General features: G+C 42.2%; 1 protein-coding gene across 7 annotated transcripts in view; it reads left to right on the top strand.

Moving 5' to 3' along the window:
- LOC115465822 (utrophin-like) overlaps window positions 1–24,543 on the top strand; it is a 1,296,369-nt gene that overhangs the window by 202,067 nt on the left and 1,069,759 nt on the right. For all 7 annotated transcript variants that reach the window (XM_030196568.1, XM_030196575.1, XM_030196573.1 and 4 more), the window contains one exon: window positions 11,700–11,761. In XM_030196568.1, the coding sequence (XP_030052428.1) occupies window positions 11,700–11,761 (62 nt within the window). The remainder of the gene's footprint in view (window positions 1–11,699; window positions 11,762–24,543) is intronic.

Consider the following 24,543-nt stretch of genomic DNA (forward strand, 5'->3'; position numbering starts at 1 on the left):
TCAGCTATATTCTGTGGCTCTAGGAGTAAGGCTTCGTTTAGCCTCCAATGGGGACGGCCTATAGGCCTTCTTCCCATCCTCAGCGTTAGCACCACCAGAGAGTGATCCGACCAACTACATGGCTCGATAGTCACCCTTTCAACCTGCCTCCTCACCATCGCATTGCCCAGCCAATAGTCAATTCTCGAGTAGGTTTTGTGGAGGGGGGCATAATGGGTAAAATCTTTTTCAGTCCCATGCGTGTCTCTCCATAAGTCAGTCAGCCCCCACCTTGCCAGCCAGGACTGGAAGGCTACTCTATCTCCCTGTGCGTATTTTGCCACCCCCCCTGAGTTATCTAGCTTCGGGTCCAGTGTCAAGTTCATGTCGCCCCCTATCACCAAATGACCTTTAGCATGCTTTTGTAAAATCCTCTCCAGTTCCTGCATAAATATCCTCTGATTCTCATTGGGTGCATATGCACATACCAGTGTGTAATATTCCTTATCAAGGGAGACCACCATCAATATATATCTGCCCGCTGTATCCCTGACCGTTGTATGCACCTGCCAGGGTAGGGACCAGGATAGAGCTATCAAAACTCCCCTCTTTTTCTGAACCTCTGTGGCTGATGCACATCTTATGTATGGGTACTGCTTATTTTTCATTAAGTATTCATGGACTTTTCTAAGGTGGGTCTCCTGGAGAAACATTACATCGGCTTGCTGGCGTTGCATTTCCCTAAATACCTGCTTCCGTTTTTGCGGCGTATTCAAGCCCCGCACATTTATAGTCACACATTTAAGCATTGTATAGATAGACAACTTCTTCAGTTATAAGCATCATTATAGCATATCTCAATATTAGCCACCCATCTCTCCCACCCTTCTTCCCTCCCCCACCCCTCCCCTCCTCCGCTCCTTTCCTTCTCCCTCCCCCCCTAGTCTCCCCTTCCCTTCCCCAAAACCTTAGCACCTTTACCATATTCTGGATGGTGCAACACGGAGGTGTTGTAACTCACTAGTACCCCTTCACATTTTTAGCTATTAATATCTTTAACTTAACTCTTATCTTGCTCCATGTTTAAACCAATGTTCTATATTACCCTACTGCACCTTATAACCAACAATAACTTTCGACCAGGCCAGCTTGCCGCTCTCCAAGTCCACGGCACCTGGTAAACTCGCCACAAGGGCGCATCCTGTTAAACAAGTGGGATCTTATCTCCCATTGTTGCCATGCAAAGTCAGGTGAGGCGTCCCGCTGACTTCTGGCGCTGAAGTCGACTCTGACCCACTCTTTGCCATCTGGGGTGGGTCCTGGGATCCGCTGCCATCAATGGGCGCTCCGCTGCAGAGGGTATATCCATCTGATAGTCTCCCTGCAGTATTCTCTGCGCCTCTGCCAAGGTTTTGACCATGTGCTGTTTCCCATCCTTGTAGAATGCTAGTCCAAACGGATATCTCCAGCGATAACGAATATCCAGTTCTCGCAACTTTGCCGTTACCGGCTTCAACTCAGCCCTTCTCTTCAGGGTGGCAGCCGCCAAGTCCTGGTATATTTCCACCCTATTGGTGTCCCATTTATAATCCTTTATTTGTCTTGCCGCTGCCATGACACGCTCTTTCACTTTGAAGTCCTGGAAGCATGCTATAATATCTTTTGGTAAGTTCTTTCTATTAGCCCCCAGGGCCCGATGTGCTCTGTCCAAGTTTATTTTTTCTGGTGGAATCGGATCCTCCGTGTTCGCTAGAATATCGCTAGCAATTTGCTGGACCACTTGCTCGCTATTTTGATACTTTGAAACCTCCGGCAAGCCCCGAATGCGGATGTTATGGCGCCTGCTCCTATTTTCCAGGTCCTCCAGTTTTTCAGAGAGAAGCTGCTGACCTATTCGCTCATCTGCGATCTGCCTCTCAAGGGAGCCCAGGGACTCCGAATGGTCATCTATTCGGCCTTCCGCCTCCTCCACCCGGTGTCCGAGCTCAGCTATCTCCCCTCTCAGGTCAGCCCCCAGCGTCGCCAGCTCTGACCTCATGGCTTTTAGATCCGATCGGATTTCCTGGATCCAAGCGCATAGCTCCGGCAGTCCGGCCCCCTCAGGCTCTCCCTGGGTCTGCGATGCGAACATGTTTCCCGACGGTTGCAATTCCACATCCATTCGCTCCGCCATTTCTTCGTTCGCTCTGGCCGCCATGTTGGATTTCGTCGCGCCTTTCTTATACGCGAATTTTGACAGGTTTAGCGGCGTAGACCGCCTTTGCATGGACGTCTCTGGCCTCCTCCGCTCCTCGTTCTTAAGTGGCGCCGTTTTCTTTGCCCTCCTAGCTTATTGTAAGTGCCGGGTAGCGCTCTTTGCACCTCGGGTACTCGGGAGCACAGAAGTTAGGCAGCCATGCTCTCCGGTGACGTCACTTCCTCCCTCCTTAACTCCGTTTCCAGGGCTTCCTTTCCATGTACTTCCTCCTTTCTTCATTTCTTGCCCTACATCCCTCATCTTGTCAGTATGCATCTCCTTCCTCTTTCCATCCATGGCCAGCATTTTTCCTCTCCCCCTCCATCCATGTCCAGCATTTTAACTCTCTTCCCTCCATCCATGGCCAGCGATTTCAACTCTCTCCCCTCCATGCCCAGCGATTTGAACTTGCTCCCCTCCCCTCCATGGCCAGCGATTTCAACTCGCGCCCCAGCCTCCACCTGCCCGGCCTTAGCTCCCCAACAGCCCTGCTTTCTGTTCCTGCTGCCCTTGCGGAAACAGGAAACTATGTCAGAGGAAGGCGGGACACTGAGAGGGAAGGGAAGGCTGGAGGAGGCGAGCCTGCTGCTATCACTAACGCCGCTGCCATTGCAACGACTTCAGGAAAAAAAAGATTTAAACGCGTCATGGGGAGGCAGAAACAGCAGGGCTGTCGAGGAGCTAAGGGCAGGTAGGTGAGCTGGCCCTAGGAAAAAAAGGTGCCGGTAAACCGTACTGGAACGTACCGGCACAAAAAAAGCACTGCTTAGGAGTAATATCAGGAAATTATTTTCATTGAGAGGGTAGTCGATGCCTGGAATGCCCTCCCGAGGGAAGTGGTAGAGACAAAAACTGACAGAATTCAAAAAGGGGTGAGATGAACGCAGAGGAACTCTATTTAGAAAATAAATGGTAGAAAAAAACATACTCCCCTCCCCCTTTTTTTAAATGACTGTAGGGAGTGGAAGTGTGAGTGACACTTGGACGGCTACTGGCTGTAAAGAACTAGGGCCTTTGCCAATCAGATCTGGGTCTGTATATGGCAATCCGGTTTAGGATAAGCTGGAAAGGGCAAGCTGGAAAGGGCTTCAATTTCAACTTCTGGTGGATCTCCGGCCCTACTAACCCACCCCCCCAACCCAAAGAAATATACCTGGTTGGCCCAAGTGGGCTGCCAACACAACCCCCAGCCTCCGTGATGGTCTAGTGGTAAATCCCCCTCTCCCCTCTTACCTCTTACACTCCCCTCGTCTTCCAGCCAGCGCCTCTAAAAAAACAATGGCAGTGCCCTGCCCTGCCTGGTGCATCTCTAGTGTTTGAATTTGGCTAGTCTGTGCTAATGACCCTTCCCTACCTAGCTCCTTGGATTTGTTCTCTATCCAGTACATTGCCTGCTGCCTCCTTTGCCTGACATTTGGTAACTTTCTTTTCCCTGGGACTCCTGTGCTTCACGGACTCAACCCTTAGTGAAAAGTTGCTGCTATAGGGGAAGGTGCGTGTTCCTGGTGTTCCCCTTGAGTACATCTCGCCATGACTATTAACTTCTAAACTGTAGGTTGGTGAGGAATGCCAATAGATTATAAAGAACGTAAAGGTATAGTTAGAAAACCACATTATTGCCAAAGCAAGTGTCAATAGGCCATTACTTTTCTGGCTAATAGAATTTTTTGTGTTTCCTACTACTACTATAAATCATTTCTATAGCGCTAGAAACCGATTTGATAATGGAAACACATTTTGGTGACCTTGTGCAGGGGGGGGTGGAGTTGGTACTTATGTGATGTGATTGTGTCAATATTCAGTCATTGACCGCATAAAGTAACAGCTTAAATTGGGTCACATAAATAGCAGTCCTATCTTTACGTGTTTCAGCATATGCGGTTAAGGGCGGAATATTGCACTTAACCGCTTAAGCTGCTTTAGTGACCAAACTAGAAGCTTATATTCAATGCTGGACTGGCAAGAATACAGCCAGTGATGTGTATAAAATTGCTGACTGCCGCCAGCTGAATATTTGCCGGATCATATTTACTTTTGTAGCACTGGTTCCTAGCTTTAGCAGTGGGCTACTGTTGTAGTGTTCTGGCTTTTAACACACGCCAGGTTTGGTTGTGTTGGTACTAGAAGTTCATACATACATAAGTACGTAAGTGTTGCCATACTGGGACAGACCAAAGGTCCATCAAGCCCGGTATCTTGTTTCCAACAGTGGCCAATCCAGGTCACAAGTACCTGGCAAGATCCCCAAAACAATACATTTTATGCTGCTTATCCCAAAAATAAGCAGTGGATTTTCCCAAGACCATTTTAATAATGGCTTATGGACTTTTCTTTTAGGAAGCTATCCAAACCTTTTTAAAACCCTGCTACTGCTTTTACCACATTCTCTGGCAACAAATTCCAGTTTAATTACACATTGAGTGAAGAAATATTTTCTCTGATTTGTTTTAAATGTACTGCTTTATAGTTTCATTGCATGCCACCTAGTCCTAGTATTTTTGGAAAGAGTAGACAAGCGATTCATGTCTATCCGTTCCACTCCACTCATTATTTTATATACCTCTATCATATCTCCCCTCAGCCATCTTTTCTCCAAGCAGAAAAGCCCAAGCCATTTGCTATTTGAGTTTTATACTGCTGGTTATTTGTACGGAACTGTTCAAGGTCACTCCTCCTTTTTGATCTGTTGAGGCCATGTTAACATCTGCGTGGCCTGATAGCATTATTTAGTAACTAAGGAAATTGTTTCCTTTAAACAAACAAGCAAATTATATTACTGCCCAGTGTTCAGGCTGGTCTCATTTTTCATGCCAAAAAATAATAATTGTATTATGTACATTTGCTACAATAGTCCAAGGCCTGAAGGCAAAAAGACAGGCACTTAATACGTTTGTTGTATTCCTAGCTCCCTAATTAAAAAGCCATAGGCAAATTCCTTCTTTTATTCTTAAATTCCTTCCCTGTCAAAAATGAGGGCTTGTAAAGAAAAGGGAGTTGAACTATGCTGGATCGAGCAACCTTTGACATTTGTTCATTTTTGGTGAGGAGGGAATGAAGGTTGACACAGTAACAGGGAACAGCTGGACTACTGGATCTGGCCTATAAAGCCTGCCGAGTGTCTTTTCAGCATCAGGAAAGCCATCCTTGTTAGATCCTTTAAAGCAATAAATTGTAGACATTTATCTAAAGCATTTAATTAGAAACCCCATAATATATGTAAGAAATCTTTTGGCAGAACCAAAGGAAGTTTTTTCTAAAGATAAATGCTCAGATTAAAGTTCAAGCAGAGGACAGGGTATAGCATCTTACTGTAAAATGAAGAGAATCTGGAAGGGTTATGGGTGGATTGTTTGGTTTCAAACGGTCCTCTTGTAATTTAGTGTATAATCGTACATAGGGCAGCTGATTTTTGAGAGTATTGGTGAATGTGAAATAGGTATGACATGATTAAAACAAGTAGAACATGACCTTGCTGGACATACAGCTAGAGAAGAATCAGTGAGGGCTTAGGATAGTGGGTGGGGAGTTCTCCCTATCACTTTGAGACAGAATGTGCCGCAACTGTGACTGAAGGTCATAGAAAAGTGACCTCAAGTATTGGATGTCAGCCAGTTGTATCCTGATTCCTCCAACAAGTTGAGAGCACATTGGCTTCATGGGTTATAGCTTTAGAGTAGCTTGCCTCCAGATTTGATAATAGAGCACTTCCTTTTTCATTGAGCTTGCATTTATATCTGATTGTACCATACTTTAAATGTCTTCATTTGGTCTGGGACCTACTACTACTTACTACTACTTATCATTTCTATAGCGCTACTAGATGTACTGGAATAGATTCTAAGTCTAGTGGTGCCTTTTTGGATTTCATACAAAATTACCGCCATGGTGTGTACATTGTCAAAGGCAACACAGGTCTCTGCACACCTGATAAAAATAAGCTCCCAGATCCAGCCCCAGTGCTGACACTCAAATTTATACCTGCTGCAAGGTGTGTGTGTACCTGTAGTCTACATATGTACCCATAATGCATACATACATTGCAACTGCCCATGCTCCACCCAAACTGTACCTGCGGGAATGCCTATGCACAGATCACATGAAAGTAGGCAGAATCTTTTGATGCGCCTATACACACAGAAAAAGCTTTATAAAAGTACCTGCATGGACGATTGGGTGGATAGTGTTCGACATGCCAGAGTGCTGGAATTCATTTTGTTCCTGGTATCCCTCTTCTTTCTGTTAGTGATTGATTGAATGAATGAGTTCCATGTGCCAGTAAAGTATGAAGTTCATTGTGTTGCTGGTGACTCCAGAGCTGATTATGTGGATTATAAAAAAAAGAGGACATTTTGGAAGAAGTCAGATTTAGCCCTAAGATCACTGCTGAGAAGGAGGGCTAATGGAAATGATAGGATAGCAATTGAACAAGCTACAGAAGGATAGGTTTAAGGTGATCACCCAATTTTGCCACAATATCTGTATGAAAGTGCAATGGCCAACTGACTGGAAGTGATCTGTCTACATACCAGTTTCCAAAAAAGGAGATCTAACAGACTGCATAAACAATTTCCTTAATGCCATATCCCAGCAAGATCATGTTGAAGATTATTCAATGAAGACTTGAGCCATATATGGAAAGAGAGCTTCCAGATGTGCAAGCAGGATTCAGGAAAGGAAGAGGAACAAGAGACAACCTCGTTGATGCATGCTGGATAATTTAAAAAACGAGAATATCAGAAGGAAGTTTATATAAGTTTTATTGACTATTGTAATGCCTTTGATTGTATTGACCATGTCAAACTGTGGAGAGCCCTTAGGACAATGGGTATACCTGAACATCTGATATAATGCAGTATTTGTATATGGGACAGGAAGCTACAATTAAGACACACATGGTGAAAGAAGCTGGTTCACAGTTGATGAGGGAGTTTGACAGGGTTACATATTTTCTCCCTATTTGTTTAACTTATAGGCAAAGCGCATAATGAGAGAAGCAGGATTAGAAGATGATAAAAGAAGGTTTCAAAATTGGAAGACGGAATATCAACAACCTCCAGTATGCTGAGTACTACACTGATAACTGAAAGTGAAGAATATTTAGAGGTCCTTATTGATAAAGTTTATTTATTTATTAGTGAAAAAATTGGCCTTAATCAAAATCTAAAGAAGACAAAAGTAGTGACAACAGGAGCAAAAAACAAGCTTCAAAATTGATGGTGAAGGCAGTGAAGTTGTGGACTGTCTACCTTTAGGATCAATCAACAAAAAAATGCTCCAGTAGTCAAGAGATACATTGCAGGATAGCACTTAGTAAAGCTGCAGTGAAGGGTTTGGAGAAGAATTTTGAGTCATGTGATGTTTCAATACCAACAAATATTCAAATTATAAAGACAATGTTTTTTGCTATTATACTGTATGGATTTGAAAGTTGGACCGTGAAAAGCAGGACAGAATGAGTGTTGTCATTTGTGCTGGAGACAATGGCTATGAATACCATGGTCAGCCATGAATTTGAATAGATGGACACTTGACCAAATAAAACACAAATGCTCACTAGAAGCTCATATGACTAGACAGACTATCATGTTTTGGAAGTATCATCGATGATCAGAGTCCCTAGAAAAAGCAATTATGTTATTGCTGGTCTTTCATGCCCTCTCTCCTTCGACTGTCCTAAGATGGATTGACACAAACACAATAACAATGAAAGCTCCATCAAAAAGCGTCCGCACATAAATGGAAGACAGGATGTTCTGCAGAAAGTCAATCAATATGGTCACCAGGAGTCGGTTTTGACTTGATGGCAATTAATCAACAACCAGGTTAATCTTCAGCTTCGTACCCCCTGAGCCTCTAGGTTCCTAACCTGTACCACCGCCCCGAGATTTTGATAATTGTATTCAGCAATAATGATCATACCAAAATCCTATAAAACTTAAGTGTAAAATGTGTAATGATGGTTTTTTGAATTTGTATGGCTGACAGGATCTATTGTGATTTGACTGCAGTTTACTTTTTGCTGTCCTCAAGAAATTGCAGTGATCAAAAGGGAGGAAGGAGATAGCTATGTGTGCACATTAGAAAGAAAGCAGTAGATTACCAACATAGAAATAAATGCAAGGCTTTAATTTCACAGAAAGGTATAGTGCCTGACTTGGCCAGATTTCATCTGTAAGGCTATGTCAGAGGCAAACAACTGTCAAATAAAACAAAATCAATCAAATCAAAAACTATATACAACACAAACATGCAAATGAGTAAAAAAAAATCATAAAATAAATATTAAAACATAATGATAAAACTACCATGCAAATGATTTATAAATCATATCTTTAAAAAAATACAACCCACACACAGACACCCACACTCCAAGCAGCTGAGTGGTGTATTGGTGCAAACTTTTTAAGTCTTACATTTCTCATTTCTATACATCAAGATATCAATGACTGTACAGAATATATAGGCAATATTTTGATATTGCTATCAAGAGATGTTCAATATTGTGCTAAATAATGCACATGTAAAACCATACAGACAGCAAAATGCTTTATAGTTACAAATAGAAAATCAAACAGAAAAGTAATATGAGTTAATTAACAATTTCACATACCTAGAAGGAATAATCAAAATCACGCTTCCTTCTAGAGCTGCCTTAAAACAGATTCTGCCAGCAACAAAGAGTGAGGAGACAAAAGACAAGAAAGCCAAATCTAGAAGAAATAAATGAGTATTGCTTCCAAAGTACTGTAAGCATATTGTCGAAAGACTCGGCATGGCTGTGCTTTAGCTGGCGTGCCTTCATCAGGAGCCTTGTGTGATAATAAAAAAAGATATACATGTGAATGAATATGCAAATAATTATGAATATCTAAGGATTACCAGTTAAAACTGCAGTACTATAATAAAACAAGTAAAAAAAACATTACAAAATAATAAATCAATCAAATAAGATAAATAAATATAATAAATACATGAATCAATCAGTAAAGTAAACCAATAAAATGGTGTGTGAAACAGCTAGACTAAAAAACGGATGAAAAAGGATGCAAAAATACATTAAAAAAATATCTCCCCTGTTTACTAAGCCGCGCGGCAACACCAACACATCCCATTTAAAGTAAATGGGCTGTGTTGGCATTAGCGCACCAGCAATTGCTAGTGTGGCTTAGTAAACGGGGGGTATATATGTATATGTACTAAAATACATACATACATATATATATATATATTTAATATACTTTTGCATCCTTGCATCTGTTTTTTTAGTCTAGCTTTTCGCACACCATTTTATTGGTTTACTTTTAGCTTGTTTTATTAAAGTACTGCATTTTTACCTGGTAATTCTTAGATATTCATATTTATTTGCATATTCATTTACACACCAGCTTAAGTAAGATCCTGCTGAGTGTCACGACAATACGTTTGCAGTACTTTGGAAGGAATAAAGACTCATTTATTTCATCTAACTTTGGCTTCCTTGTCTTTTGTCTCCTCACTCTTTGTTGCTGGCTTTGCAAGTCTCTGTTTCTGTGTCTTAAAACAGATTCTAAAATAGATGGCAAAAACCGTTGAGCCATACAGCAAAGTTAAAGTACTCAAACAGGCAATCATTTAAACACATTAAAAATTACTTGTTACAGCCTTGTATTATACCAGCATTCCAAACAGGGTCTCGGGGTCTGATGCACAAAAGTCCCCATAAAGAACCGTTCCCTATTTCTACCTCAGTAAAAATTACCAAGGTGGAAATAACGAGCAATGCACAGAAAAAAAAAAAATCCTATGCTTGGAATGTACATTTAAACACTAATCTGCTCATTTAAATATATTAGCATAGGATTCTTGTTGTCTGCTGTCACGAACATTAAAAAGCCTGCAGAGCCCCTTTGTGCATTGCCTGCTGAATACCGAGCTTGCTGAGCAGGCTGGAACCGGTCAAAATTGCTAGTTGGTGGCCCGGTAATTTTTTGCATCTGGCCCTCATTATCAAACAACCACACTTGAATACTAAGATGTTTATATGTGATCCAGCAGGGGCTTAAAGGTCATCAGTTTTTCAAATATTTTTAAAACAAAAGAGTTTGAACCAAAAAATATTATAACTGAAAAAACTTCTAAAATATATGATAAGCATGCACAACTATATCTAAAACTAAACTTCCAGTTGTTCCAAAAAATAGCGATTTAATATGTAGAGGGACCTAATGAAAAAATGCAAATCAGCAGTCAATATGATTAGAGTTACACATACCCATGTCAAAACACTAAAGATTGCTAAAAATCACTATAAAAACAACTTTAAAACATCTAAAAAATTCTGAAATTTCATATGCGTTTCAGGGGCCATCTTTATGCATTCCAATGATGAGCCAATGGTGTCATCAGAATTGTGGGTCGCTGTAAAATGCTAAAACAATGATTAAAAACCGTATTCTTACATCAAAAACATTGCTTATAACTACAAACCCTGAAAAATGACAATAAGATACATGTGAATGACTCAGGCCCCATAACTGTGTGAGTTACTTTAAATCACAGTATTTCACATACTAAAATGCCATGATTGTTTACATTTGCACCCTAGGATCTCTTTTAAGCTATTAAAAAAATATATATATGTGAATACTGTGTTTAAGTGATTGAACACCACTTGATAGCACTATCAAAATATTGCCTATATATTCTGTACAGTCACTGATATCTTGATATATAGAAATGAGAATGTAAGAATTTGCACAAATACATCACTCAGCTACTTGGAACAATGTTTTGAATTTGTATATATATATATGTTTTTAAAAATGTGATTTATGAATCATTTGCATGGTAGTTTTAACATTGTTTTAATGTTATTTATTTTATTATTTTTGACTCATTTACATGTTCGTTTTATTTAACAGTTTTTTGCCTCTGACGCAGCCTTACAGGTGAAATATGGCCACATCAGGCACTGTATCTTTCTGTGAAATGAAAGCCTTGTATTTATTCTACATTGGTGGTCTGCTGCTTTCTTTCTGCTGTGCTCAAGAAACTGCTGCCATTGGCAATCGCCTCGTGTACTTAAGGGTTGGGCTGACCCTGAGTGCTCTGCTTTCTGTTAGCGATTGGATGAATGTGTCCCACATGCTGGTAGAGCTGAAATTCATTGTGTGTTTGGTACCACTCTTCTTTCTATTAGTATTTCATGTACCACAGTTTCTAACAATCTTGTATCTTTGGTTTCACAATTCAGAGCCATTCCTTTGAAGCCTTTCTTCTATAGATATAAAAGCTGTGTGTGTGTTTTTTCACTTCTGTTATTTTAGGAAATGAATTGAGTAAATGATGTTTAGTAGACTGAAAGTCTGCATTCACAGTTGCTTTATATCACTGCGCTTGAACTGCTTAAGAAATAAAGTTCTTTGCAGTAAGACTGAGAGTTGTTTACTTCACTGTGGAAAATTTGTCTGTGCTAACATCTCGCTCTCCTTTCTTCCTTCCTCAGATGAGCATAATAATGTACAGAAGAAAACTTTTACAAAATGGATGAATGCTCGTTTTTCAAAGGTAACAGCCCTTCAAAATTACTATCATAGAATGTGTTAGGTTTCTTAACTGAAGTGCAGTATTCTGGTTTAGAGTGTTTAAGATTTCAAATGCACTTTTTAAAAATTACAACAGTAAAATATTGAAACTGTTTTGAGAAGTTTGATCTTCCTTTAACTCCTCCCCCCCAATCAAAGTTGGGATCTAGCATTCTTTCCAGGGTTCCTTTGATATTTGCATCCTCTCCAAGGTCTTTTAGTGCTCAGCGTATCAATGCCTAACTTTTCGCAACCTATAGAGAATTACCTCCATGATAACCCACCCATCCGAAGGCGAGCTGTGTTTTCTTATATACTTTGACTAACATATAGCTAATTGTCTTCAATTGTGACTCTCGATCTCTAGCTCTGTCTTTTATAATGTATCAAAATGATTATTATTTAGTGCAATAACTATGGTGCCTTAATCCTAGGGCAATCCATTTGGAGTCTTAGGGGGGGTCATTTACTAAAGCTTAGCTCGAGTTATCTGCAGCACGGCCCATAGGAATAAAACACTGCAGCTGCAGCTGCAGAAAACACGAGCAAAAGGGCCTCCCCCAGGATTCAGCATGAAGCCACCCCCACTCTCACAAGAAATTAAACAGCCCAGAAATAAATGGATTACTGCTCTGGCAGACTACAGCCTGTTACACGGGGCACTCCTGAAAAAAATGCTTTCTCTGTCTTGAGAAACAGTGATACACCAAGAATAGACGCTGAAGTGATCTCATTAAAGAAAAGTGGCACCCAATGTACCAGGAATTCGCTAGGTAATGTCAAAATAGCCCAAAACAGAAAACTTCTACTGATGGGAGACTCTGTTATTGGAGGAATCAATTTGAAGTCACAGTTCAAGGAAAAGAAAAAAGGTTAAAATGCCTCCTGGGATCTTCAATCAGCAGGATCAAACCAAATTGTGCATGAAATCAAAGAAGAACATAGGGATTATAAAACTGATGTTATCCATCTGGAAACAAATGATCTGGCTAGAAATAGCACCTCTGCAGTACAAAGAGCTTGCCAAAATTTAGGTTGACAACTATGGGTTGTCAATATTATAGCATTTTTAGAAGTTCTGTTTGTCCTTGGTAAGGGAGAATAGAGGCTGCATCACACAATCAGCTTTTAACATGTGGCTCCAAGCCCGATGTTAGCAAAAGGGTTTAGAAACATAGGTGGCTGGGGCAACAGATGGAACAACATGAGTCAATACTGAGACTACATCTTTCTATGGCAAGAGTAAGGATCCTTTGAGGAAAAATTAAATCAGTATGTGTACAAGCATTTAAATTAGAGGAAGGCGGTGGCAGGTGAGAGAAAACAAGCTCAGGATGTCTCTCCCCCCTTCCCTCACCAGCAAAAGTATTATGGTGATGGGGAAAATAGTGAGAGAGACAATCTCAACACACTTAGCAGTAACAAAGGGGCAAAGAAGACCAGAATAAAAGCTTTACATAATCAAATTGAACAATCTTAAAAATGGTAGAAGGAGTGTACTCTATTTGAATGTCATCAATAAAAAATTGTTGAAACATAAAAAATAGTGGAAGGCTATGAGCACATATGCTTGCAGTCTAGGCAATAGAATTCTTGATCTGGAATTGCTAATGGTGGAGATGGACTTGAATATTGTGGCCATTATGAGACATGGTTCAATGAGTCTCATGAGATTACCATATCTGACTATAATCTATTCAGGAGGAATAGAAATGGCAAAAAAGGGGGAAGAGTTGCTCTCTGTCAAAAACAGTATTAATGCAGGGGGTGTGGGGAAAAGAAGAACCTTGTGGTTTGTGTTGGAAAGAGGAGACGGCATTTCAGTTTGAGTTGGAGGTCTGTAGACTACAGCAAAAACAAAACAGGAGACAAACTGCTGCAGAATCCAAGCAGACAATAAAACAGCAGTAGTGATCCAAGGAAGGACAAAATGCCAAGTGTACATCCAATTACACCTTTAATGGAAACAAGACTCAACCTGGCCAAGTTTCAGAAAACCTTCGTCAGGGGTCACACAGGTTTCCAAATATATTCACTGGTATACAATGAGGGGCATAATCGAACGCGGACGCCCATCTCCATGGGCGACTATCTACGAGGATGGGTCCGTGAAGGGGCGAGACAGACCGTATTTTCGAAAAAGATGGACGTCCATCTTTTGTTTCGATAATATGGTTGGTTCCGGGCAAATGCATCAGATTTGGACGGATTTGAGCTGGGCGGTATCGATTTTCAGCGATAATGGAAACCGAAGGCGCCCAGCTCAAAAACGAACAACTCCAAGCCCTTTGGTCGTGGGAGGGGCCAGGATTCATAGTGCACTGGACCCCCTCACATGCCAGGACACGAACCGGGCACCCTAGGGGGCACTTGTAAAAAGTAAAAAAAAAAAAAAAAATTAAAATACCTCCCAAGTCCATAGCTTCCTTGGGTGTTGAGCCCTCCAAATCCCCCCCAAAACCCACTGCCCACAAGTCTACACCATTACCATAGCACTTATGGGTGAAGGGGGGCACCTAGATGTGGGGACAGTGGATTTTGGGGGCGGTTTGGAGGGCGCCCATTTACCAGCACAAGTGTAACAGGTAGGGGGGTGATGGGCCTGGGTCCACCTGCCTGAAGTCCACTGCACCCACTAAAAACTGCTCCAGGTACCTGCATACTGCTGTGATGGAGCTGGGTATGACATTTGAGGCTGGCATACAGGCAGTTCTTTTTTTTTTTTTTTTTTTTTTTTTTTTTGGTGGGAGGGGGTTAGTGACCACTGGGGGAGTCAGGGGAGGTCATCCTCGATTCCCTCCGGTGGTCATCTGGGCAGTTGGGGCACTTTTTGGGAACTTGTTAGTGAAAAAAAAGGGTCCAAAAAAAGCGGCCCAAATTCTTGCTACTGCCGCCCTTCCTTTTTCCATTATCAGCCAAGCGTGCCCATCTCTCCTTGGCCGATAAACACGCCCCAGTCCTGCCTTCACCATGCCCCCAACACGCCCCCGTCAACTTTGTTCGTTCCCGCGACAGACTGCAGTTGGAGGCGCCCATAATCTGCTTTCGATTATACCGATTTGGGCGGCCATGAGAGAAAGGCGCCCATCTCCTGATTTGGATTGAAATATGGGCATCTTTCTCTTTCGAAAATAAGCTGGATTATACGCTGCAATTCGTGTACTGAATACAGCATCAACCGTTCTCTTTGAAGAGGACGTTTAGCTGAGACAGTGTGGAAAGAGTTGGGAATTGCCGCATATATTGTGTATCAGAATTTGGAAACCTTTGTGATCTCTGATGAAGGTTTTCCAAACGGTTAGGTCTTATTTCCATTAAAGTTGCAATTGGATGTACACTTGGCGTTTCGTCCTTCCTTGGATCTCTACTGCTGTTTTGTTGTCTTTCTGTAAATTACACCAGTATGAATGAAAGAAATGGACAGAAATCTGATTGATACTGCAAAGGAGGGAGTGAAAGAAGAGGTGAAGATAGTGGGTTACTTTAATCTACCAGATGTGGATTGGAGTATCCCATCTGCAGATCTGGAAAGAAGTAGAAAGATAGTGGAGGCTTTCAAAGGGGTTTTATTCAGACAAATGGTGATGGAACCCACCAGAGAAGGGTCGATGCTGTATTTAATACTCGCAAATGGAGAATGTGTCTAATGTTCAGGTGAGTTCTCACCTGGGCAGTAGTGGTCAATGCAGTGTGGATTGATGTAAAAGTTAAGCTGGTATATGTAAACTGCAGACTCAAAGCTCTTGATTTCAAATATGCTGATCCCAATAAAAAAAATGTGGAAGTACCTGCAGGAGGTGCCATTGGGGTGGGAGGAAATAAGGGAAGTGGAAAGACAGTGGGCTAAACTGGAAATGGCTATAAAAAGGGCTGCTAAGGAAACCAGTATGATGCTCCAAAGAAGTAACTGCAAATATTAAGGCAATGAAGATAGTAGTGTTGACAAAATACAGAAGATCACAAAATAAGAAGAAAACATTTTCAGATATATATTGGGAAAAGGAGGGTGATGAGAGGTGGAATTATAAGACTCAATGACGCTGTTGTTCATGAAAGAAAAACCTGTATTTGAGGTACTGCACCATTCATGGAAGTTCTGAACAACTTGTAAAACTGAAAGACAAAGCCATGGCACACGCGCACACACACACTCTCTCTCTCTCTTATAAAATGTTAAATGCACCATCCTATATAATAATTTGCACCTCTGTCTGGCTGCCTGGGTTCGTAACACAGTTCCCATTGGTCCGCCCTGGGGATGACGTCACAAGGTGGACCAATGGGAAGTGAGAGGGAAGGGAACCCAGCAGCAGCCACCGGAGGTGAGTAAACAAACGCCCCCCCCCCCCGAGTTCCATGACCCCCTACCTCCCTCCTTCCTTCCACTCCCGTCTGTCCGAGTTCCACGGGCCCACTCCAGTCCGATGGCCCCACTCCCATCCGATTTCCGCCTCCAGCGCCTCCCTCCCTCTGTCTCTGTGGCCTCCGAGTGCAAGGAGGACGTGTGCGGGTGCCCCAGCCCTTCCTAAGTGGCAGCTGTTGTTTAAAACGTTTTACATCCTGCTCCACCGGCAACAGTGAAATCCAGCACGCACTGACGCCGCTTCAGACTGCCTTTGCTTTTGCTTCTGTTTCAGCTGTTCCGCTGGTCCTGCCCTCATTTCCTGTTTGTGGAAGCGTGGGACCAGAGGAACAGCTGAAACAGAAGCAAAGGCAGTCTGAAGCGGCATCCATGCGTGCTGGACTTCACTGTTGCCGGCGGAGCAGGAGGTAAAACGTTTTAAACAGCTGCCACTTACGAAGGGCTGGGGCACCCGCACACGTCCTCCTTGCACTCCGAGGCCACAGAGACAGAGGGAGGGTGGCGGCGGGTGGAGGAAATCGGAGGGGGGGGCGTGGAACTTGGACGGGGGGAGGGGTTCCTGAGAGGGGGGAGAGGGGGTGAGGGGGAAGGAGGAGGGGATGAGGAGGGGGAGGGGAGAGGGAGGGGTGTCTGGAACTCAGAGGAGAGGGAGGAAGGCAGGTAGGGGGCTTGGAACTCGGAGGGGAGGGGGCTTGGACATCGGAGTACGGAGGGAGGGAGGTAGGAAGGGGGCCCTGGAACCTTGCTAGAGCCTGTTTCCTTTCTGTTGGAAACGGGTCTCTCTTACTAGTAAATTATAATGTAAGCTTTTTTTATTTTGAAGCTGGAGTCTGAGTCAGTAGGTTTTTACCCGACTCCAACTCTGACTCCACCCAAAATTGCTTCTGACTCCAAGCTTGAAACCGAAAGTGGTGAACTGGGTAAGAAACTGGTTGACCGACAGGTGGCAGAGGGTGGTGGTAAATGGAATCCACTCGGAGGAAAGGAAGGTGAGCAGTGGAGTCCCTCAGGGGTCAGTTTTGGGGCCTATTCTGTTTAATATATTAGTGGGAGATATTGCTGAAGAGTTAGAAGGAAAGGTGTGCCTTTTTGCGGATGACACGAAAAAAGCCAATAGAGTGGATACCCTGGAGGGAGTAGAAACAATGAGAAGGGATCTCCAAACGTTAGAAGAAAGGTCGAGAGTCTGGCAGTTAAAATTTAATGATATAAATACAAGGGGATAATATATTGACCACCGGAGTCTTATATATTAATTATCACTTCTCAAGACACCAGAAAACAATTTTTTATATATATATAAATCACTTTATTTCCCACGAAGTGAAATTTACCTCGTGGTTTTTATCTATCTTAACATACAAAATCCTATTTAAAACTTCAAATCAAATCACACTCCACATTCATCCCGTTGAAGAATAAATCATAAATGCACAATGTAGTACATATATTAAGTTGAACACAATCTCAATAGATGCTAATTTGTAGACAAAATGTGTAATAGTTTAAGACTCAATTTGCAAGTTTGTGCAACATAGAAATCATCTCTGTGTAACTTATAATACACTGTCCTATGTGCCCTTAATCATTGTTGTTTCAGACCACCTTTGTGTCCAACAATTCACTTATCTTATGCGCTGATATGCACCACTTGCAATATACGCCTTAATTTACACCAAAATAGAGTCTGTGTCCAGATATCAAATCTCCAAATGACACCAGGTTGCTTCAATTATCTTCAGCTCTTGAGCGTGGCTGAGAGATCACTGCTTGCGTCTCCATTCGAGTCACACTGCTAATACACGATTGGTTCCCCATTGCAGGACTGCATTTCGTGTTACTTCCTCAGGAGGAACACCCCTTTAATCTGCGGGGCCGTCGTTCTGGCGGGACCCCTGACCGTCACCTCTACAGCTAGCTAGCTAGCTGTAGAGGTGTATTAGCAGTGTGACTCGAATGGAGACGCAAGCAGTGATCACAAACGAAATCAAACTTCAGATCATGAACTCATAGGCGGATATTTCAATTAAAGCTCAATGCAGAAAAAACACATTGTCTCATCCTTTCATCTCCACACAATATGAACAAACCCACACATATAAACACCCCAGACTACAACCTTCCTGTTTCAGACAACCTAAAAATTCTTGGTGTTACAATTGACAGAAACCTCACGCTAGAGAGCCAAGTGAAAAATACTACAAAGAAAATGTTTCATTCAATGTGGAAACTTAAACGAGTAAAACCTTTCTTTCCGAGGGAAATATTCCGAAACCTGGTACAATCATTGGTTTTAAGTCACCTAGACTACTGCAATGCAGTCTACGCTGGATGCAAAGAACAAATCTTTAAGAAACTCGAAACTGCCCAAAACACTGCAGCGAGACTCATATTTGGAAGAACGAAATACGATAGTGCTAAGCACTTATGAGAAAAGCTACATTGGCTCCCAATCAAAGAGCGAATCGCGTTTAAGGTCTGCACCCTAGTTCATAAAATTATTCATGGCGAGGCACCAGTTTACATGGCAGACATTATAGACCTCCTAACCAGGAAAACAAAAAGATCAGCATGCTCTTACCTAAATCTCCGCTTCCCAAGCTGCAGAGGTCTAAAATATAAAACAACTTATGCATCCAGCTTCTCTTACATAAGCACGCAACTATGGAATGCAGTTCCAAATGTCACGAAAAGAATGCACGACCTAACAAACTTCTGGAAATCGTTAAAAACCTACCTGTTCACAAAGGCATACCAGAAAGAACAACCTAAACTCCTACCAGAACTGGACAAAATCTAACTCTCTCTCCTTGATCACTTAAAATACTCTGTCATCTACGAACATCAACACTAGACCACTCTGTATTTCTCTTACCCGAATTGGCGATTGTCATCACGGTACTATGTAAGCCACATTGAGCCTGCAAATAGGTGGGGAAATGTGGGATACAAATGCAACAAATAAATAAATGTGGATAAAGGTGAGCCGGTCGATATTGTGTATCTGGATTTTTAGAAGGCATTTGACAAAGTACCTCATGGAAAAACTGTAGAGGAAATTGGAGAGTCATGGGATAGGAGATACTGTTCTATTTTGGATTAAAAACTGGTTAAAAGAAAACAGAGAGTAGGGTTAAATGGTCAGTATTCTCAATGGAGAAGGGTAGTTAGTGGGGTTCCCCAGGGGTCTGTTCTCGGATCGCTGCTTTTTAACATATTTATAAATGACCTAGAGATGGGAGTAACTAGTGAAGTAATTAAATTTGCTGATGACACAAAGCTATTCAAAGTCATTAAATTGCTGGAGGATTGTGAAAAATTACAAGAGGAACTTACGAGACTGGGAAACTGGGCGTCTAAATGGCAGATGACGTTTAATGTGAGCAAGTGCAAAGTGATGCATGTGCGAAAGAGGAACCCGAATTATAGGTACGTCATGCAAGGTTCCACATTAGGAGTCACGGACCAAGAAAGGGATCTGGGTGTCGTCGTTGATGATACGTTGAAACCTTGTGCTCAGTGTGCTGCTGCGGCTAAGAAAGCAAATAGAATGTTAGGTATTATTAGGAAAGGAATGGAAAACAAAAATGAGGATGTTAAAATGCCTTTGTATTGCTCCATGGTGCGACCGCAACTCGAATATTGTGTTCAATTCTGGTTGCCATATCTCAAAAAAGATATAGTGGAATTAGAAAAGGTGCAGAGAAGGGTGACGAAAATGATAAAGGGGTTGGGACGACTTCCCTATGAGGAAAGGCTAAAGTGGCTAGGGCTCTTCAGCTTGGAGAAAAGGTGACTGAGGGGAGATATGATAGAGGTCTATAAAATATTGAGTGAAGTTGAACGGGTAGATGTGAAGCGTCTGTTCACGCTTTCCAAAAATACTAGGGCTAGGGGGCATGCGATGAAGCTACAATGTAGTAAATTTAAAACGAATTGGAGAAAATATTTCTTCATTCAACGTGTAATTAAACTCTGGAATTCCTTGCCAGAGAATGTGGTAATGGCGGTTAGCTTAGCGGAGTTTTAAAAAGGTTTGGACGGCTTCCTAAAGGAAAAGTCCATAGACTGTTATTGAATGGGCTTGGGGAAAATCCACTATTTCTGGGATAAGCAGTGTAGAATGTTTTGTACTTTTTTGGGATCTTGCCAGGTATATTATGACCTGGATTGGCCACTGTTGGAAACAGGATGCTGGGCTTGATGGACCTTTGGTCTTTCCCAGTATGGCAATACTTATTTACTTATTTATACTTTAGGGAGCAGATGAAAGCTTGGATCTTCCTTTCTCCTGTTACTCTGTCTTATCTATGTATATGTTCCATCTTTGCTTACACCCTATGCAGTGTATTAGGTATTATTAGGAAAGGAATGGAAAATGAGAATGTTATAGCCTTATCGCTTCATGGTGCGACTGCACCTCGAATATTCTGTTCAGTTCTGGTCACCGCATCTAAAAAAAGATATAGTAGAATTAGAAAAAGTACAGAGAAGGGCGACAAAAATGATAAAGTGGATGGGATGACTTCCCTATGAGGAAAGGCTAAAGGAGCTAGGGCTTTTCAGATTGGAGAAAAGACGGCTGAGGGGAGATATGATAGAGGTCTATAAAATGATGCGTGGAGTGGAACGGGTAAATGTGAATTGTTTGTTTACTCTTTCCAAAAATACTAGGACTAGGGGGCACGCAATGAAGCTACAAAGTAATACATTTAAAGCGAATCTTAGAAAATCTTTCTTCACTCAATGTGTAATTAAACTCTGGAATTCATTGCCAGAGAATGTAGTAAAAGCAGTTAGCGGGGTTTAAAAAAGGTTTAGATGGCTTCCTAAACTTTGGGGAAAATCCACTGTTTATTTCTAGAATAAGCAGCATAATATATATTGTACTGTTTTGGGATCTTGCCAGGTGTTTGTGGCCTGGATTGGCCACTGTTGGAAATAGGATGCTGGAATTGATGGATCTTTGGTCTGTCCCAGTATGGCTATGCTTATGTACTTATATGTGTTGACATTGTATAGTATACTATGCCATATACTATAGTATACTTATTCTTGCTATATACTGCCTTGAGTGAATTCGTTCAAAAAGGAAGTAAATAAATCCTAATTAAAAAAAAAAACCAAAAACTTTTCCACTTGGAGTTTTGTAGTCCTCTGTCATATCCCTCATCAGCTGTCTCTTCTCCAAACTGAAACTTTTTAGGCTTTCTTCAGATGAGAGGAGTTCCATCCCCTTAATCATTTTGGTTGCTCTTTTTTGTACCTTTTCTAATTATGCAATTCTGTTTTGAGATATGGTGACCAAAATTGCACAGAATATTTAAGGTGTGGTTGCACCACGGAGTGATACAATGACTTCATAATTTATTCTGTATTTCATTCCTAATAATTCCTAACATGCTGTTTGGCAGTGTGTGTGCCTGCATACATTTTTATAGGAAACATGAAATATGTGAAAAAAGCATTATAAAATTACACCGGGATGGACAGAGGGGGTTGTGCAATAACGAAGGACTGATGTATACTAGTTTGGGATTGAGGAAGAGGACAGCTCTTACTAGGTAGAACTCTGAGATGTGTAGTAATGAAGTACAGTTACTTTGTTACAGTACTTAAGTACAATGTACAGTACTTTTACTTTTAATGAGTTAAATGTTTTTTTTTTGCCATAATTTTTACTTCTGACTTGTTACTTTCAAGCTGTACTTCAGTACTTTGTAATGGAGTACAAATTTTGAAAGTAGGTTTTAATGGAGTATTTTCCATAGCTCTGCTTTTCCCCTCAACAGACAACACACTTCATTTGGGGGGGGGGGGGGGGGGGGGGGGGGTTAACGACAGATTTTTGGCCATTCCTGATTCTGCCTGTACTTGTGTTTCTCATTTTGAGATGAAGATGAGGTAAAAGTAAATAAGGGATCACTCTGATGTGAATTCAGATTAGAGTTAGAAACAGTGGTTTCTGTTCACCACCGCTGCCTTGATTTTCTTTTCTCACATGCTATTCTTGACCCACTACAATCTGGTTTTCGCCCCCTCCACTCAACCGAAACTGCGCTTACTAAAGTCTCCAATGACCTATTACTGGCTAAATCCAGAGGTCAATATTCCATCCTCATTCTTCTTGATCTTTCCGCTGCTTTTGACACTGTCGATCACAGCATACTTCTCGATATCCTGTCCTCACTTGGATTCCAGGGCTCTGTCCTTTCCTGGTTCTCTTCCTACCTCTCCCTCCGCACCTTTAGTGTTCACTCTGGTGGATCCTCTTCTATCCCTCTGCCTGTCGGTGTACCTCAGGGTTCTGTTCTTGGTCCCCTCCTCTTTTCTATCTACACTTCTTCCCTTGGTTCATTAATCTCATCCCATGGCTTTTCCTACCATCTCTATGCTGATGACTCCCAAATCTACCTTTCTACCCCTGATATCGCACCTTGCATCCAAACCAAAGTTTCAGCGTGCTTGTCTGACATTGCTGTCTGGATATCTCAACGCCACCTGAAATTAAATATGACCAAAACCGAGCTTCTCATTTTCCTCCCCAAACCCACCTCCCCGCTCCCCCCGTTTTCTATTTCTGTTGATGGCTCTCTCATTCTCCCTGTCTCCTCAGCTCAAAACCTTGGGGCCATCTTTGACTCTTCTCTCTCCTTCTCTGCTCATATCCAGCAGATTGCCAAGACCTGTCGTTCCTTTCTTTACAACATCCGTAAAATCCGCCCCTTTCTTTCCAAGCACTCTACCAAAACCCTCATCCACACCCTTGTCACCTCTCGTTTAGGCTACTGCAATCTGCTTCTTGCTGGCCTCCCACTTAGTCACCTCTCCCCTCTCCAATCGGTTCAAAACTCTGCTGCCCGTCTCGTCTTCCGCCAGGGTCGCTTTACTCATACTACTCCTCTCCTCAAGTCGCTTCACTGGCTCCCTATCCGTTTTCGCATCCTGTTCAAACTTCTTCTACTAACCTATAAATGTACTCACTCTGCTGCTCCCCAGTATCTCTCCACACTCGTCCTTCCCGACATCCCTTCCCGTGCACTCCGCTCCATGGATAAATCCTTCTTATCTGTTCCCTTCTCCACTACTGCCAACTCCAGACTTCGCGCCTTCTGTCTCGCTGCACCCTATGCCTGGAATAAACTTCCTGAGCTCCTACATCTTGCCCCATCCTTGGCCACCTTTAAATCTAGATTGAAAGCCCACCTCTTTAACATTGCTTTTGACTCGTAACCACTTGTAACCACTCGCCTCCACCTACCCTCCTCTCCTCCTTCCTGTACACATTAATTGATTTGATTACTTTATTTTTTGTCTATTAGATTGTAAGCTCTTTGAGCAGGGACTGTCTTTCTTCTTTGTTTGTTTCTCAGATCTAGTTAGATTACAGCTCTCTAATGCTCCCCCCTTCCAGTGCAGAGGCTGTGGTAGAATCCAGCCAATGGAAAGGCTTCTAGTCACAGGAAGGAGGGGCTGAGATGCAAGGGCTGTGATGGGAAGCTGAGCTGTGCACATGGTCTTTGAAGAGAACCAATGGAACAATGAGTGTTCGGGGGGGGGGGGGAGTGAAGATTGATGAAAAGGAGTAGCACTACAGAATGGGGAAAAATGTGAAGGGTCTGCTGTCAACTGAGGAAAAGGACTGGAGGCAAATGTCAGAATTTTACATGATGGTGGGCCGACTGGGGGGGGGGGGGGGGTACTGCCTGCGTGAGCACATGAACAGCAGGATAGCACTAGAAAACCAGCTAGAAAATGCATCTGTCTGTGTATGTTTCTGTGTCTTTGGAGAGGACAATCTCATATAAATAAAGTTTCCCTATGAAAATCTGGGCTGGATGGAGAAGTTCAATGAAGAGAAATTTTCAGCCCAGTGAATTTACCCTTCTAACTATTAAATTCCTTTGAACACTGTGCTATCTTTCAGAAGCATTAAAAAAAAAAAAAAGCTAAAGTAGTTTATTTTGCTTTTTCCATTTATGAACCTTTTTTTTTTTACATGCAAAACTTTGTAAATTTATATCTTGGGCACATCACCCTTAAATCTCACTCTTTTGGGCAGTCCATACTTGGAATCTCTGGTTTATTTCAGAGGCAATAGAGAGTGAATATGACTTAATTTCCCTGGTTCTCAGCCCACTGCTGCAGAACTGCCAAGTTATCCAGTCCAGGAGGAAGACTTTTTAGCCTGTCCTGTTTTTGAACTTGTATCCCAAGTCAGTGTTCTATTTGTAGTCTCTGATACCATCAATGGGAATCAGCACTTCGGGTCCCATAATGTACCAGGATAGGGTTGTAGAAATCTAGGATTGGCTAGGAATTTCTCTCCTGGAACTGGGTAACATGGCAGCTCTCCATCTCTTCCCATTAAGCCTCTCCATTTGAGGCAAGTGCTTTCATAG

This window comes from Microcaecilia unicolor, chromosome 3 (assembly GCF_901765095.1).
Source record: "Microcaecilia unicolor chromosome 3, aMicUni1.1, whole genome shotgun sequence".
In the NCBI taxonomy this organism is placed as follows: domain Eukaryota; kingdom Metazoa; phylum Chordata; class Amphibia; order Gymnophiona; family Siphonopidae; genus Microcaecilia; species Microcaecilia unicolor.